General features: G+C 40.2%; 2 protein-coding genes across 2 annotated transcripts in view; both read left to right on the forward strand.

The window, feature by feature from the left end:
- Nucleotides 1–6,846, forward strand: part of ryr1b (ryanodine receptor 1b (skeletal)) — a 74,940-nt gene extending 68,094 nt beyond the window's left edge. The window contains 16 exon segments of the mRNA XM_054606514.1: nt 2–204; nt 290–372; nt 661–835; nt 1,041–1,127; nt 2,076–2,333; nt 2,434–2,564; nt 3,819–3,861; nt 3,948–4,081; nt 4,165–4,225; nt 4,307–4,453; nt 4,537–4,671; nt 4,766–4,922; nt 5,124–5,188; nt 5,293–5,393; nt 6,253–6,304; nt 6,396–6,846. Coding sequence (XP_054462489.1) covers nt 2–204; nt 290–372; nt 661–835; nt 1,041–1,127; nt 2,076–2,333; nt 2,434–2,564; nt 3,819–3,861; nt 3,948–4,081; nt 4,165–4,225; nt 4,307–4,453; nt 4,537–4,671; nt 4,766–4,922; nt 5,124–5,188; nt 5,293–5,393; nt 6,253–6,304; nt 6,396–6,491 — 1,928 coding nt within the window. The 3' untranslated portion in view covers nt 6,492–6,846.
- Nucleotides 6,847–10,455: 3,609 nt separating this feature from the next.
- Nucleotides 10,456–17,200, forward strand: LOC129097620 (galectin-6-like). Its single transcript, XM_054606524.1, has 14 exons — nt 10,456–10,500; nt 11,045–11,133; nt 12,182–12,386; nt 12,509–12,622; nt 13,333–13,380; nt 13,464–13,490; nt 13,592–13,675; nt 13,795–13,821; nt 13,996–14,031; nt 14,177–14,203; nt 14,301–14,330; nt 16,189–16,277; nt 16,549–16,714; nt 16,797–17,200. The coding sequence occupies exons 1-14, from the start codon at nt 10,456–10,458 to the stop codon at nt 16,941–16,943; spliced, it is 1,134 nt and encodes a 377-aa protein (XP_054462499.1). The 3' UTR covers nt 16,944–17,200.
- The last annotated feature ends 245 nt before the right edge of the window (nt 17,201–17,445 follow it).

Below are 17,445 nucleotides of genomic sequence, written 5' to 3' on the forward strand. Positions count from 1 at the left end.
GCTCGAGAGATCCAAGACCAAGACGGAGTGTCAGACCTATTAGATGGTGTGGGAGGAGAGGAGGAAGAGGAGGATAGTGAAGAGAGAGGGGAAGGTGGACGCCTGCCTGGTTTCAGTGCTCCAGGAGGACTCGGAGACTTTGGTGAGACGACAGCTGAGGAGCCTCCGACACCCGAGGGAACGCCGCTGCTCAAGAGGAAATTGGTGAGGCGTTCTGTCTGTTACTGTTGTTTAATGTGCACGCTCTCCATTCATCCGGTAATTAACCACAAAGCAATTATTGAAACAGTTGGAAGCCGCAGTGGGAGGACCAGGAGAGGAAGCGCAACCTGTTCAACCTGAAGAAGCTCCTCAGGAGACCGAGAAAGCAGAGTAAGTTGTCCGCCTGCTGAGAATCAACATCCAACAACATTTCAGAGCAAATTCGTTAAGTAATTATGAATCATCATTTGGCTTGAATTTAATTCACTTTTTGTACAGAAATGTAACCAGACCAAAACTTATTCTGGTACATTCATAAGAACTAAAATTTAAAAGAAGAAAATTAGATTATAAAGTCATCAATTTTAAATGCTGGATTTCCATGACCAAAAAAAAGTATTTTTTTCTTAAAAACAAACAAAAACGGAACAAAAGTCTCTCTCCTCGTGTCTCATCCAGCACCGAGAAGGAGGAGAAGAAAGAGAAAGTTGAGCCTGAACCCGAGGTAAAGGAGGAAGAGCCTGAGGTGAAAGAGGAAAAGATGGTGAAGACAAAGGCAAAGAAGGAAAAGAAGACGAGCGGGGAGGGCTTCGAGCTGTGGAATGAGCTGGAGGTTCAGAGGATTAAATTCATGGTGAGGACTTCTCTATTACAGTAAACATTTTAGGATTTCTATTGTTAGCCACCACATGGTGCTGTAGTCTGACATGTTCTGTAACATATTGGTATTTTTAAGTGATGACGTTAGATGGAAATGGAGCCTGAGATGTTCATTTCATTTGGTTTGGACTGGTTGATTGTTCGTCACTCAGAAGGCCGTCCCATTGTTTTTTTCACAGAACTACCTTTCTCGCAACTTCTACAACCTTCGCTTCTTGGCCCTGTTCATCGCCTTCGCTCTCAATTTCATCCTGCTCTTCTACAAGGTCTGTGCATCTGTAACTAACGTTAGACGACACATAAGGTATCAACTCTGAGCAATCCTGCAAAATCTGATGCTTTTCACCAGTAGGACCTGCCACTGCATCATGGTGCATTTCACTGACAATGTGTTCAAGAACTAATGGCGACACCAACACCCCCAAATAGATCTCCATATAACACAATGGGGAAAGTGTTACAATACAATAAATCTCTTGTACAGAATTTCTCTTTAACACCATATAGCTACTCAAAGTTCGGTACCAGCAACATAGAAAAACACAAAAATCACTGACATTTTGTGAGTGTTCGTGGAGGACTCCAACACATTTGCCATCATCTTTTCTGCGGCTGTTAGGCCGGTTAATAAGATATGTTTTTTGATGATGTGATGAAGTCATTCAGGACCAATACAGTTGAGGCGAATGGCACTACACAATTCAAGATCTTAGTCAATAAGAAGCACACTATTTTCCAAAAAAGGGATGGATCTTTAATGCACATGTTTTGTTTTTTTAAGATGCAACAAGTCCATTTGTACAAAGATTGTAAGTTTCATTAAGAAGTTCTTTTTGCCAGTGAGATGTGATCAATGTTAAAATGTGAGGTGAATCTGCCGATTGGGTATTCAATTATTTGATTTATTTGTGTAAGTGTCTTTTTATTATTTTATATATTTTTTATTAGAATAATGTGTTTATCATCTTTGCAATTTTTATTTATTATTTTCTAATGCATATCTTTATCTCAATAAAAATGTGAACACAACAATGGCCACCAGCAGGTAGTTTTTAATGTATAATGTCAGAAAAACTGTTATTTAAAAAAATTGTATTACCCCCTTCCTGTTTAACAAGAAGTCATTTTGCATGTGCCTATGACTTTAATTTGCCTTCATGCTTCACAAATAAAACAAACAATCAAAAGACTCATTTTGTGTCTGACCTGTCCAGGTGTCTGATACTCCTCGAGGCGAGGAGGAACCATATGAGAGTTCTGGTCTGTTTGAGGGCTCTGGCCTGTTTGAAGGATCCGGTGCCGAGGAGGATGGTTCTGGAATGGATGACGGAGGAGAAGATGAAGAAGAAGAGGGTCCCATGTACTACTTCTTGGAAGAGAGCACAGGTTACATGGAGCCAGCCATGGCTTTCTTCGGTATCGTCCACACCATCATCTCCTTCCTCTGCATCATCGGCTACAACTGCCTCAAGGTACCCCGTGTTTGCATCTAAAAATATCCCCACATGTGTTTTTTTGGGTTTGCTTGTGGGTTTCACGCAGCATGTCTTCTTTTCCCTCTTTAACCCTCAGGTCCCTCTGGTTATCTTCAAGAGAGAGAAGGAGCTGGCCAGAAAGCTGGAGTTTGATGGTGTCTACGTCACTGAGCAGCCTGAAGACGACGACATAAAGGGACAGTGGGACAGACTGGTGCTCAACACTCCGTAAGAGCCCTGTTACATCATCAAATTTCAGCCCAATCCAAAACACAAACCCAACCCGAAACCCAGAGAAGATGCTTCAGCATCAAACTCTCTCTCCTAAGATATTCAGAATAATAGACCAATTAAGCACTTGGTTAATGAAACTGCTTCACCACTTTCTTTCTGTGAATACATGATGATAAAAAGCCAATGTTCTTCACGTTTCAAAAACCTGCTAAAGAAATTAAAATTACAGTCACAGACCCCTCCAGAACCTGAAAAATGATTGTTGGTGGTTGATAATACATTTATAGCTGGCAATTTATTGGAGAAAATGTTTAATTATATTTGTTGAAATTCTCTGTACATCCAGAAAGCAACTGACAACTCAAATGCTCTGACTAAATTAGATTTAAAAAAATCTGGTACCTGTGACTGTCAGAGACCTGTTATACGCCCCTACAATCGTTGAATTCGGCCAGAATGAAATGACTGGACGTGAGGTAACTGGACACACTAGCGATAACGACGCGCTCAGCTCCTCTCCCTAACACACTCGCGTCCTCTGGCAGCAGTCTGGATGTGTGCAGTCATTGTTTTGGGGGAGTGGCTTCAAAGGGAGGCCTGAAAGGAGGGCCTTGGAATTTCTCAACTGGATACCTCCAAATCTAACTTTGTCTTGGTTCATGTCTGGTTTCTCCAAATCTGCTAAATCAACCTTTAACTCTTAATTTTGTCCCTGACTTATGGTATCACATATTTGACACTATTATTATTATTATGATGATTATTATAACTATACAAAATATTATTATGATAATAATAATTATGATTAGTATTATTAATGTTATTATTCTTTAGTCTTCAAGGAATGACAACAGAATTAATATTAAAAGAAAGAATTATACACCTAATATACCTGAAATGTTTAATTACATCAGATGCGGGCTCTTAAAATAGTGTCCTATGATTATTAACAATTAACATACACAGTACTGTAGGTGTGCAACAGACTTACGTCTGTGCCTATTTAGCAAACACACACACACACACACACACACACACACACACACACACACACACACACACACACACACACACACACACACACACACACACTTGATTTGTTAATGACGCTGATGATGGAGCCTGAACCTGGAGTGTTCATGTTATGTGGTAGTCACGCTCTGGTCAGGTTAAAGACTTCTAATTGATGGCATTACAAACTGAGATTACTTTAAATTAAATGTCAATTATGTTTGTCTCTCAATGCAGATCTTTCCCTAACAATTACTGGGACAAGTTTGTGAAAAGAAAGGTGAGTTTTTTTTCCAGACAGCTTTGATTTAAAAAAATATATATATTTTCTTGCAGTGAAATGACATCTGTGTGTGTGATACCCAGGTGTTGGATAAATATGGGGACATCTACGGCAGAGAGAGGATTGCGGAGCTGCTCGGTATGGACTTGGCTTCTCTAGACGTCAGCGCCATGACTCATGAGAAGAAGCCTGAACCAGACACCTCAATGTTGAGCAGGTATGTACTTTTCTCTTTCTACATGAAACATTCAGGTTTATAGAGCATTATATCAAATAACAAACTTGTCCTTCTCTCCGTAGGATAACAGCTATTGACATCAAATACCAGATCTGGAAGTTTGGTGTTATTTTCACCGACAATGTGAGTTAAGGAAGCAGTTCATGGTTTAATTTAGACGATGAGGACTCGATTATGACTGACAGCCCTCTTTCATTTCTTTAGACCTTCCTCTACCTGGTCTGGTACATGTTGATGTCTCTGCTCGGACACTACAACAACTTCTTCTTCGCTGCTCATCTCCTTGACATCGCCATGGGTGTCAAAACCCTGCGCACCATTCTGTCCTCTGTTACTCACAACGGCAAACAGGTCGGCACACATCCACTATAATAATGCTTCGTGAGGCTTTCTGCACACTGTGAACTAATGTCCCATCCACCTGTTCCTCACAGCTGATGATGACGGTGGGTTTGCTGGCTGTGGTGGTGTACCTGTACACAGTGGTGGCCTTCAACTTCTTCCGCAAGTTCTACAACATGAGTGAGGACGAGGACGAACCGGACATGAAGTGTGACGACATGATGACTGTGAGTGGAGGAGTAGACAGGTGCCTGTAGGACTGTGGTATCGGGGATCCACTTTACTTTGTGTCATAAAACATAATTTTTCTGTCTCTCGCAGTGTTACCTGTTCCACATGTATGTTGGCGTGCGAGCCGGTGGTGGCATAGGAGATGAAATTGAGGACCCGGCCGGTGACGAGTATGAGCTCTACAGAGTGGTCTTTGATATTACCTTCTTCTTCTTCGTCATTGTCATCCTGCTGGCTATTATCCAGGGTATGTTTATATAAGAGGTTATTGTCTTAAAGTGCTCTTTGTCGTTTTGGAGGTAGATGTCGGGAATTCTAAATCTTATGGAAAAATCTGTCGGAAAAATCTGTCCAAACAGCTCACACACTCACCTCTTTAATAAATAGTGACTTTTGTTAAGAAGAGCTCTGATCTTCAGAGTAGTAAGAAATGCTGTGTGTCTGTCAGGTTTGATCATCGATGCCTTTGGAGAGTTGAGAGACCAGCAGGAGCAGGTCAGGGAGGACATGGAGGTAAGATGATGAGATTCAGAGGGATTTTAAACATCACTTCACCTATTCTCATTTCGTAATAAGGCAAGAACATGTTTGACCTGAACTGTCCCGTCTCCCTCCAGACAAAGTGCTTCATCTGTGGAATCGGAAGCGACTACTTTGACACGACGCCGCACGGTTTCGAGACGCACACCTTAGAGGAACATAACTTGGCCAACTACATGTGAGTTACGTGTCAGGGTTCAGATGTGACCCTCCTTTTTAAATACAGTATGTTTACACTCCTTAACCTTTTACTTCCAAAGTTCCAGAAGTTCCAGATGGGTTTAAAACCCTTGATGGTTTGATCATTTTAGAAAAAAGCATCAAACGAGTATTTAACAAGTAGAATATGCCATGACGACTTCATAAGATATAAAAACGGTATGACAGACATCTGCAGAGTTAATGTTTTTGTCAAGTGGGAAGGAGGCTTTAGTCTTCTAATACACTAACATCTGGCTTTTATCTTCATTTGGAAAGGTCACGGTCAGTATTCATTTCCGGGACAACTGACACCCGAGGGGGACACACACATTTTTCCCACTTTTCCCTGTGCGATGCTATGTGACATGCATAAAAGTTAATATATAAACGATAAAATCAACAGGGAATTGGGTAATTATAATAGCTTATTCATTTACAAAACATACTATTCATATGATCTCCTCAAAGCCACAAGACTCCAGTCAGAAAAACAGTAATTTTACCTCGCTGACCAAGGAAATGTAAAAAAATAATAATAATAATTGTTTTTGTCTTTCCACTGCTCCAACAATCTCCAACTCTGGTTTGAGAGCTTGAAAGAGAGAACGAATAAGTGACGGATATAAAAAGAATTACTACGGTAACAATGTAACCGTTAACTCTCCGGTGTGTTCACGAAGTCAGACATGACACACCAGAAAAAGAAGAAAAAAAAGCCATACCCATCTACTGACAATGGGAAAGGAGTCTATCGCCTATTGGATTTTTATTTATTTCATTTTGTTGGAAATAACCTTTTTATTATGTTGGATTTGTTTTCTCTATTTCACCTCCAGGTTCTTCCTGATGTATCTCATAAATAAAGATGAAACAGAACACACAGGACAGGTCAGTAAACATACATGCATTAGGTTGGTTGGTATACATTGCTTGTTGTTCATAAAATCATCCTTACTTTTTTGACAACTCTTTGTATCAGGAGTCCTACGTGTGGAAGCTGTACCAGGAGCGATGCTGGGACTTCTTCCCTGCTGGAGACTGCTTCCGGAAGCAGTATGAGGATCAGCTGGGATAACCTCCTGCATCCTTAACGTCTGAACGAGGAGGAGAGGGAGAGGAGAGGAGAGGAGGGAGGAGGGAAAGATTCAAAATTTAGACACTGAACACATCTATTTTCTTAGTTTCTCCTATCTTGAAACTATGCACACTTTGACTGCACTGCTGTACCACCCGCAGCACAATGTCCATGAGACAGATTTGAGAAAGCAGAAGAATAATATCAAGAGGCATAAAAAGACAGGGGCCTTTTTGTTCCACTATGAAAACACTACATGGCCTTTTTGGTGTAAAATATACATAGACTGCCTTTGTGTATCAGTGCATTTATACAAAACGGGCTCTTTCAGTCGCTACTGCTGTAAACGTTTTAGTGCCTATAGCAACGTCACTGCTTTTTAGCTTAAACACTTTTATTTGAGAATAGAGTAGATATGTTTTATTTATTTTGTTGTAAAGTTGGGAGTTTTTTTTTGTTTTTGTACGTGGCTGCTGCCGTTTGATATTTCATTTCTGATATCTGGAGTGTCATTGATAGCGAGTGTTTTAAAACTAAATAATTCAGCTGCTCACAGTCGGATCTCAGAGATCCTCGAGGGAGCAGTGAATATTTTAGGCCCACTCTCGCTTCCTTTTCTCTTTCGAGTGAGAGAGTAAGAAACTAGTCTTCACACAAGCGATCGTGAATGGAAACTCTTGACGGACGGACTCACTGAGATAATAAAGTATCATCTGCGTATGTGCACATACCGGTATGAATCGGTAGTATAGACAAACCCTGTTTGCACTCTGAAGTCTTACAAAGTGTCCCTGGACGTATGTTGTCCCCTATCTCCGCTGGTGTCTCTGTGCCATATAAGGTAGTTATGATGTACACATACAGTAAAGGAGGATGCCAAGGGTATTTATTTCTTGTTTATATGCAGATCAGATCTTCTGAAGACGACCGTTTTAGCCCGTCTGTATTTCTGGCCAACAGTCTGTTTAATGACACTTTATGCACAAATACATTTTTGTCAGTGCATTGAAATAACTAGTGAATGTATTTAATGTGTACATCTTGGCCGCAGCGTCATGTGTAACGTCTGGGCTGCTTAGAGGCCTTTTGATGAAAAGACATATTTTACATAAATCATAGATACATATATTTATTTTTCTTTAGGGCTTTGAGGAATTTGAGCGATTGTTCTTTTTCCGTCAGACTTGGAACACGTCGTGTGGGCCTGTTTGTGAAAAACCCACAGTGGTGGAGAGACTCGTTCTCACACTGACGTTAACGCCCAGTTTGCAGTCAGAAGAGCACATTTTGTTTTTGCTAGTTAGGTTTGTATGATAGATCAGTTCTTTTTCTCCAAGTCACGTGCTATGCGTCGATCTCAGACGGTCCCGTCTCACTAATCCTTTTACAGATCACATACAAACTCTCCATCTGACATCCAATGTCTCGACTCACTCTGTCAGAGGCAGAGCAGTATTTGGTTTGCCGATGACTCTGAGGTGTGTACTTGCCGCTGTGATCCACACGGAGGCAGCTGACTGGAGATCTCTACTTCCCACCTGACTGAGTGTCCTCTGACTGAACCCTGTGTTTCAATACAGAATAAACAGATTATTTTAAGGACAACTGGGACCTGTGTCCTCATTTAAACATGAACTTCCTGTATGTGTGTGTGTTTGTGTGTGTGTGCATGTGTGTGTTTGTTCATTAGGATTAGGTTTAGGCTAAGGTATTGCCTAATGGGTCCCTTCAAGTTTAGGTATAAAATTGTGTGTGTCTGTGAGCATGCATCCCTAAGGTGTATTGTAATGCTGTGGTTGGGACATCAACATACATTTTGCATAGACGCTAGCAAAAATGTAAATCCTTGTCAGCTTTCTGGTCTGCGAACGTCTGACAATGTTCAGGATCTCTTCTCCGTTATTTGTTTCAACGTGTTTTTTTCTGACAAATGTTTCCCTCAACATGTCTGTTAATATGCAGAAGGACAACTTTTACATGCATTATTGTTAAAACAATATGTAGTATTTAAAGTAAAATTACGTTATAGTTTAACTCACTATAGTATCTTATTTAAATAAACAAATTTGGTAACACTTTTTATGAAGCCCATGTCTACATGCATTATAAAACTTTTTGCGTTATCTCCTGTTTAATTGTTGGCACTCATACATTCATAATGCTTTATAAAATAATCATAAAACAAAGTATTTTATAATGACTAATAAAGTTGAGTATCATATTACTTTTGGTCACTCACTGAAATTAGTTTTTTTGCAAAGATTATAATGTATAAATATCTTGAAATATATGTTAGATTAAGGCATTTTCACTTTACTTGAAGCAACATGAGCACTTAGAGTAACTTATAATCACATTGGACAACCGTGGTAATTAAAATACATTAGGATGCCTACAAAAGACAAAATTTGGAGGAAAAAAATGCATTATGATACTTGAACTCATAAGTCACTCTAAAATGCTTTATATGTTATTATTACAAAGCAATATGAAAGTGTGCTTATAATCCATTATCTGTTAATTACTCTGTATAACTATGAGTGTGTTTAAAATGCGTTACAGACATGGGAGAAATAGAGAGCGCTACTATAAATATTTCTTTCTAGATATGATTCCCTTAATAAATCTAAAATTATGGTATCAGCTGATTATTGGGCCTTTACAGCACTGACACTCCTCTTGAGATGACATTATGAAGACGCCTACTGTTGCACTTTTTAGTTAAATGAATCAAATGTTACCCATCAGGCGTCTGCGTTCCAGTGTCCTTGCGGCTTTTTATCTTAATCAAATATCAGAAGTAGATTGTTACACTTTAAGCCTTTCAGGAAACACCCATGTATCACTACAACAGCCTTTGCTCCCTAACAGATTGTGTGTATATGAACATGTATGTTTACTCTGTACCATTTATTGGAGTAACCTCCTGCCTCCATAAGGAATGTATATATAAAGTTACTGTATGTTATCAGACCTCAGTGTCAGATAAGGGTTACTTTTGTTTGCCTTAGGAAGGCAGGCTGGGTTAGATACTTTATGAATCATATATAGACCCTCCTACAATTCTTAAAATCTCAGGGAAGCAAAAAAAAAACATGTATCTGGTTTCTGAATGAATGTGCTGAGATCTTCTGCACAGGTTTCGACTATAAAAAATGTGATGTCTGTTGTCTTTTCCACCATCAAACAGAAGTATGTTTAATTTTTGTTCACTATGTAAGATTAAGTACGAGTACTAAAGCACTAATTATGCTGTAGAAATAATCTATAAGAAGCAGTGGAAAGTAAAGTACATGTACTGTAGTTTAGGACAAATTTGAGGCACTTTCCTTAAGTACTTCCATTTTAAGATTATTACTTCTACTCCATTAACATTGATATAGAAGTTTTTATCCCAATACACTAATTTGAAAACTTTAGGTACTAGTTACTGTACAGTTTGAGATTTTTGGAAACAAAGCCTTTTAAAATATAAGCTTTTTTATATCAAACTCTCCATGAAAAAAGTAAAATCAGCTCCATCTGGACCAGTCACAGCAGCAATGTGCTTCGTTATACATCGGTAAAAAGAATCCAATAATAGTGTGACACTCAGAGAGGTCATTTTTTGTATTATTAGTGATTTTAATACCTTAAATGCATTGGAATTGATTTAAAACGAATGACGTTTTCAATGCATGAGTTTTACTTGAGATCTAGTATCTATATATTGCACTATTTTTACTTCCTCTACTCGTTGCTTAGCTGCTCCAGTCTTTTGTTGTGCTGTGCCACTCCTCTGCTGGGTCATCGGTTAATGTGCCTCGTGTGCCTCCAAAGTAAACACAGTAATGCAGTCCTGGGTTTGTCTGCTGCCCTGCCCCTCCCTCATCACTTGTATAAAAAACCGGACCTCCAGCAGACACTATTTCCTGATTTAACCTTCCTGATTCCGTCTGCCCGTCCGTCTCAAACCGCTGCTGCCATGTCGTTTGTTGCTCCTCCTGGCTATCAGCCAGTCTACGGCCCTGTAAGTATCTGCACCGACTGCTGCTGGGTAATGCATTGCACTAATGCAGAGGGGTTATGTTTTGGTCAGAATTATGTTGCACTTCCTACGACAATAGAACTTAAAATGAACATATAATGAATACCCCAGAAGAAAAAAAATATATATTTTAGATTATTCCGGCTGTCTCAGTTCTGATGTGTTTTTCCACATTAATGACGGTATAAAGATATAAAGATTGTGTGAGCTTCTTAGTTGATAATAATTCTTGTTAGTTCTATCGGATGCTGTAGACATTCATCGTTTCATTACCATTATAGGATTCAGTGAAGTTCTTTGCGACATGAATACATTTTTTTTTTTACAGCAAGGTATTTGATTAAATACTTTTTTCCACCAATGCATCCAAGGGTAGTAAAACAACCCTTATTTTTATCTAAATAACATCCTCCAGAACCTGACTTTGTAAATCTCTGATTTACTGTGTCATCATGTGGAGATGTGTTGTGCAAGCATGTGAGCTTTATGGTGCATTGTGGGTGAATATTTTGTGTGCACCTTACAGAGAATTCCCTATCTGGGGCCCATTTATGGAGGCCTGAGGGAGGGAGTGTCCATCTACATCCAGGGGTCCATTCCTGAGGACATTACCAGGTGGGTGTGTCTACAGTATATACTGCTGTACAAGAGTTTGGAGTCACTGTTGTATCTTTTTCTTCTTCTTTCCTTAATAATGACTATTTCCAGTTCAGAAAAGCACAAGAGATCCTTAATCATTATTGAACCTATTATTGGATATGGGCTCTAGATAGTTTGGGATGCCGTATTTCTTTTGGCCCTCTGCAGTCTTCTCAGTAGTTAGATTGAAGAGGTTTGAACTGTGATTGTCAGTCTATAGTATGTTCAGCTCATATTCACTTAGTGCTAACCCTACACTAATCCTTCTATTTCTATTGTGTGGTTTGAGAGACACCTGTTTATATTCAAGCACTTTAAAGCTACATTATATTGAAACAACTGACACTGAAACAGGAAGCTGTTCCTGTTTAAACATGCAGACATTATTGATGCTAAGGATTTGTCTCTTTCTGCGCTTTCAGTTGTCAATGTGTGTTTTGTTCACTATGCACGAAACAAACCCTTCATACAAAATACCATCCATTTGTAAAGATGACTTTTTCACAACCTAAAAGCATGAAAGACTGTTGAGACATCTGAATAAAATGAGTCGTGGCGATCCCAAACTTCTGAATGGCAGTGTATATTTATCTTGATAATAGTAGTTCCATGAAAGATCTCAAGCTTCACATGTATTAAATCGCTAACCAAAATCTTTGAACATCATTTGAAAACTGGGGGAACACTTTGTGTAAGCTCAAATCTGGGTGGAGCAGGTTTCTTTGTGTTGTTGGATATCAGAACATGTGTAAAACACACAGCTCCATCCCCAACCCTCCCCTTATCAGAATACTGAGCTACTTTTACAGTCCATTAACAGGCAGAGTAAACACTGCACATACCTCACTGTAGTCTTACATCTTAACCTTTTTTTCATCCTCAGGTTTTTTTTTTCACAGTCGGCCCCACCTGCACTGTTTGCTTTTCTCCTTTGACTAAACTAAATAATCAGTTACTTCAGGGCTCAGTGACATAATGTTTATATAGTAGTACATAGTGTTTCAGCTGCTGTTACTTGTGGCAGGTTCTTTATCAACCTGCTCTGTGGAGAGTCCGAGTCCTCCGACATCGCCCTCCACTTCAACCCCCGCTTTGATGGCTGGGACAAGGTGGTCTTCAACTCCTGTCAGGAGGGGTCCTGGGGGTCTGAGGACAAGATCCGCGACATGCCCTTCTGTAAGGGCCAGGCCTTTGAAATGGTCATCATAGCCACTTCTCAGGGCTACCAGGTCAGATCAACCAGAGGTCCACGCATACTTGCAAAAAAAAATTCTTAGACCTATACATAATAATTCCTTATTGGACCATATAGCACACACTCTGCTTAACATTTGACATGATCCTGTTGCAGATCAAAGTCAACGGGAATGACTTCCACACCTTCGAACACCGCCTCCCTGTGCAGAGAGTTTGTGCGATGCAAATCAATGGAGACGTGTCAATCCAGACGATCAACGTCATCGGGGTGAGACTCCCCGTCCCCGAAACAGAATCATAAATCATGATTTCTAAACACTTTCTGCTTCACCCTGACAGAAAGGGTTTAGAAATCAGTGTTTAGAAATCCAGGTGGCATGAATAGCTATCCTGGAGGAATGGGAGTGAGTAAAATGGTGAAATGTTTGTGCTTGCTTCGTTTTGCTAGCTTCAAATGTTTTCATAAAAAATGTTTATTACTTCAAGCTTGAGCAAAGCTGAAACCTCATTGGGCTCCTACTGGTTGCTATGGTGTTATTAATGGTTGCTAGGGGGTTGTTTTCCTCGAAAAATGAAGAAAACACACATGAGAGTAAACCTGAACCTTGACCTTAAACCTTGAAATGACCTGTTATTACAACTGTATTACCTTGTTATTCCACTGCTATTACAAGATGTTACCCTCTTTCACATCGCTTTTAAAAGCTTAAATGTGAAGTGCTATCAAAACTAGTATCAGTACCAGTAGTAGAAGTCTCACTAGTATCAGTACCAGTAGTAGAAGTCTCACTAGTATCAGTACCAGTAGTAGAAGTCTCACTAGTAGAAGTCTCAGTAGTATCAGTACCAGTAGTAGAAGTCTCAGTAGTATCAGTACCAGTAGTAGAAGTCTCAGTAGTATGTAGTAATATGGTACCAGAAAAAGTGTGTCTGTGTTCGGGGTCTTACACTTTTATTTGGTGTTTTTTCTAGGGAGGAATGGGAGGAGGAGGAGGAATGGGAGGAGGAATGGGAGGAGGAATGGGAGTAAGTATGCATACTTTAAGAGAAAAACTTTTTTTTTAACGCAGCTTTGTACAGTATTTAACATGTTCACTGCTTTTCAACAGGGAGGATGTCCAGGAGGTGGCATGGGAGTATGTAGTTGTTTGTCTTTGAAAGCAGTTTCCCTTAAATGTTACTTAAAATACAGTGAACATATTAAATGTAAGCCTTGTTCCTTCTAACTGATACCCAGGGAGGATACCCAGGAGACATGGGAGGAGGCATGGGAGGAGGAATGGGAGGAGGAATGGGAGGAGGCATGGGAGGAGGCATGGGAGTATGTAAAAGCGTCTGCTAAATGACTGTAATGTAATGTAATGTTTACTTAGGAGGTGACAAAATTAAACTTAAATACATTGTTAAACTTTATTTAACATGTTCACCCCTTTTCAACAGGGAGGATATCCAGGAGGTGGCATGGGGGTGAATAAAGTCTTCTTTTTATTTATTATTCAGTCATTGATAGGTTGTCTATTACATGCATGTCAAACATTTAAAGAAAAATATTTAAAAAAACCCTACCAAGGTCAAGCTACTTCACAGTAAATGACAAGCCAAAATCATATTCAATCTTCTTTTATAAAAATATATTCACAGGGTGGATATCCAGGAGGCATGGGAGGTGGTATGGAGGTATGAAACCATGTTATCATTTTGTGTTATTCACACCTTTCTATACTTAACTAAGCCAAAATAATTTGTCATGTTTCCAGTTTGCATGTAAACAATAGTTTGTATTCAGTGTTTGTACAAATATCTTCATTGTTTCTCCTGTCAGGGAGGATTCCCAGGATCAAACCTGCCGGTGAGAACACTTCATGACTACACCTTCATAAAGCCCTCTGTGTATGAAACTGTCTCACTTCTGCTAATCCAAAATGAATCTGTTGATGTGATTGCAGGGAATGGGCGGGCAGCCAGTCTACAACCCTGTAAGTCTAAGTCAATCCCTTTTTTTTGGCTTTGTTTTATTTTACAATTTGATGTTGTGTTTTTGTTTGGACCCCAGGAAGAGTAGTCCCCCCCCCCACACTTTTCAAATACACATTCTCAGATACTCCCCCATCTTACCAGACGGTACCTTTACACTTTCAGCAATAAAGGTTTAAGTAAGGTTTATTAATCTGATAGTGGGGGAAAGTATGTGACTTATTTGTTTAAGACGTTAGATTAGTTAATTTACTAGAGCATGCCAGCATTAAGAGACGTGAATAGACCGTATTGGAGCAGAAACAACCGGCTGAACCCACCGTAAAGTCATCTGGACACCGCTGCACAAAGTAGGAAACTGACATCTTCTAATGTGATCAAGAGTTGGTGTCGGATACACGCTCTGAATGATTATAATTTTGTCACAGTTCTACTTCCAGACACTCCTGTCATTAGCTCCATACTCCCTGTCACTCTGTCTCACTCACCTAATCAGCCTTACTCAGTGCACCTGTCTGCCACACCCACCTCATCAGCACAATCCCTCTCACCTGCTCAATCTGCTGCACCTACACCCTGCAGTATTTAAACCCCAGTCAGTCACACACTCACTGCCAGATTGTTCGACCGCATTCATGCCAGACCTTCCAGCAATTTCCCTTGGACTGATTTCCCGTTGCCGACTCTGCCTGTTTGGACTTCCCTGCCTTGCCTGTGCCCTGGTCAATGACTCAGCCTTCTGTCCCTGACCACCAGATTCCTACCTTGGCTTTGCCCCGGTTAGCCGCCTTGGCCTTCTGTCCCTGACTGAAATTCTAAGAATATATATATATATATATATATATATATATATGTATATATATATATATGTAAAAGGTCCGTAGAGTGTAAAACCTAAAGTCCACGACTAAAAGGAGTTACCCTCCCCCTCAGAAACACTGCTCCTGAGATGCCTGAAACGGCTCGATTGAATTCTCTCCTTCATTTCTGTAACTTTATGAGGTCACAATGTAACGGAAGTCACATAAAACTCTCTGGCTAGTTTGGCCCGCACTCACAATCAGAGCATACTTTGCTTTCTGGAGGAAGGAGCAAGCGCTACAACGGAGCATTTCAGAGAGAGGGTGAGAAGAGGTGCTGCAGGACAGCCAGGATGAGAAAAACAAGGCGGATTATGAGCATTAATGCATGTAAACATGTTGTAACTGTAACTTGAGATAGAAATATGCACCCGGAAAATAGCATAATAGGGCGTGTTTAAAGTTAAGTATTAGGCCATCTAGTGGTCACAAAGAGCAACTTTTGAAATATGAAAACTGACGACTGTAGTTAAACACCGTCCTCCACTGACACAAATTACCTTCTTACACAACAAGTTACCACTGGTGGTGGCAAATGTAGATATCAAACGACACTGATTCTTTTAGCCTCGTTAGCAATGCTACCAAACTTAACACATTTATACTTAAAGAAATGCAGAAATCAAACTGAAGCAACCACAAACAAACTAAGAAACGTTCAATATAATGATCATTTTAATTGTTCTCTAGTGTCACAGTCAATTTGTGAAATGTTTGAAATATATCTAAAGATAGCAGAAAAATTTGCACAGGGAAGGTCTTTTTTCCATTCAACTGTTATAACTACAGCAGGAATCTTAACATTCAGTTTAAAGCACAGCTGCAGTTTAAATAACCTAAAAGCTTAGCTCAGTCCAACAATGTAGAACAATAAACTTGTCTCTCCAGTTTTGTTGAGAATTCAGCCTAACTGGGGGCCACTATAATGTTTGTTGTGGAGTTTTAGTCTCGTTATGATGTCACCTATCTTATTTATTTTTTGCATTGTGTGTTTTTAAAGCCGGTACCCTACTCCAACATGATCCAAGGAGGGATGTACCCTAAGAGGACCATCATCATCAGAGGCATGCTGCCCTATGGAGCAGACAGGTGTGTGTGTGTGTGTGTGTGTGTGTGTGTGTGTGTGTGTGTGTGTGTGTGTGTGTGTGTGTGTGTGTGTGTGTGTGTGTGTGTGTGTGTGTGTGTGTGTGTGTGTGTGTGTGTGTGTGTGTGTGTGTGTGTGTGTGTGTGTGTGTGTGTGTGTGTGTGTGTGTGTGTGTGTGTGTGTGTGTGTGTGTTTGTGATATACATACCATCACTATAGTGGGAGTGCTAACAGGCATGGATTACACTCCTTGGTGTGTTTGTGTGTGTATTGCAGACTGAGCATCAACTTCATGGTGAGCAGATCTCGGGACATCGCCTTCCACATGAACCCCAGGGTGAGGGAGGGTGTCGTGGTGAGGAACAGCATGATTGGAGGTAGCTGGGGCCAGGAGGACAGAGAGCTCAGCATGAACCCCTTCATGGAGGGACAGTACTTCGACGTAAGTACTATCTATCTTTACTGTATGTTTTTAAATTATTTTTGACACGGCCGCGTCTTGACTTCCTGTCCTCCTGCCTCAGATGTCCATCCGCTGCGGGAACCAGAGGTTCAAGGTGTTTGTGAACGGGCAGCACCTGTTCGACTTCTTCCACCGCCTGCAGTCCTTCAACGAGATCGACATGCTGGAGATAGAAGGCGACGTGCAGATCTCCTACATCCACTTCTGAGACCACACACACACACACACACACACACACACTTATAGGAACTATACATTCTGTACATTACTCAGATATTTCAGGTGTTTTTGAGCTGTGAGATGATCTTTCAGAGGATATGTCAGCTGCGTTGTTATATCCCTGCTGTGTGATTCATTATTTACCTCATAATCGGCTGATTTGAATCAATAAACATGTCACCAAAACCCGCAATGCGGATTAGATTAACATCGGCTACAATAAAGTTCAGGGAGAGAGCTCATTGATGATGAACACGTTTATTTCTTGTACAAAATACTGTGGGTACTGTATAAAACTTTTGTTTACAAATCATGACAGCGACAATATAAAGGCAGTTATAGTACAGTCTTCTCCCAATCATCACACCGGGAGAATACGCACACACACATTTACTGGAATGCAAAATACTGGCTCTCTGAAAGGCACCGAAGGTAAAGTTGTGAAATTCTGAGATTTAAGGCTGAACCTGAAGAAGGAGGATCCGTTTTTG

Source organism: Anoplopoma fimbria, chromosome 1 (assembly GCF_027596085.1).
Source record: "Anoplopoma fimbria isolate UVic2021 breed Golden Eagle Sablefish chromosome 1, Afim_UVic_2022, whole genome shotgun sequence".
Lineage (NCBI taxonomy): Eukaryota > Metazoa > Chordata > Actinopteri > Perciformes > Anoplopomatidae > Anoplopoma > Anoplopoma fimbria.

Coding starts and splice junctions, on each gene's coding strand:
- LOC129097620 (XM_054606524.1), top strand. CDS start 10,456: ATGTCGTTTGTTGCTCCTCCTGGCTATCAGCCAGTCTACGGCCCT. Junction 16,278..16,548: donor CTGCCCTATGGAGCAGACAG/GTGTGTGTGTGT, acceptor TGTGTATTGCAG/ACTGAGCATCAACTTCATGG. Junction 16,715..16,796: donor TGGAGGGACAGTACTTCGAC/GTAAGTACTATC, acceptor CTCCTGCCTCAG/ATGTCCATCCGCTGCGGGAA.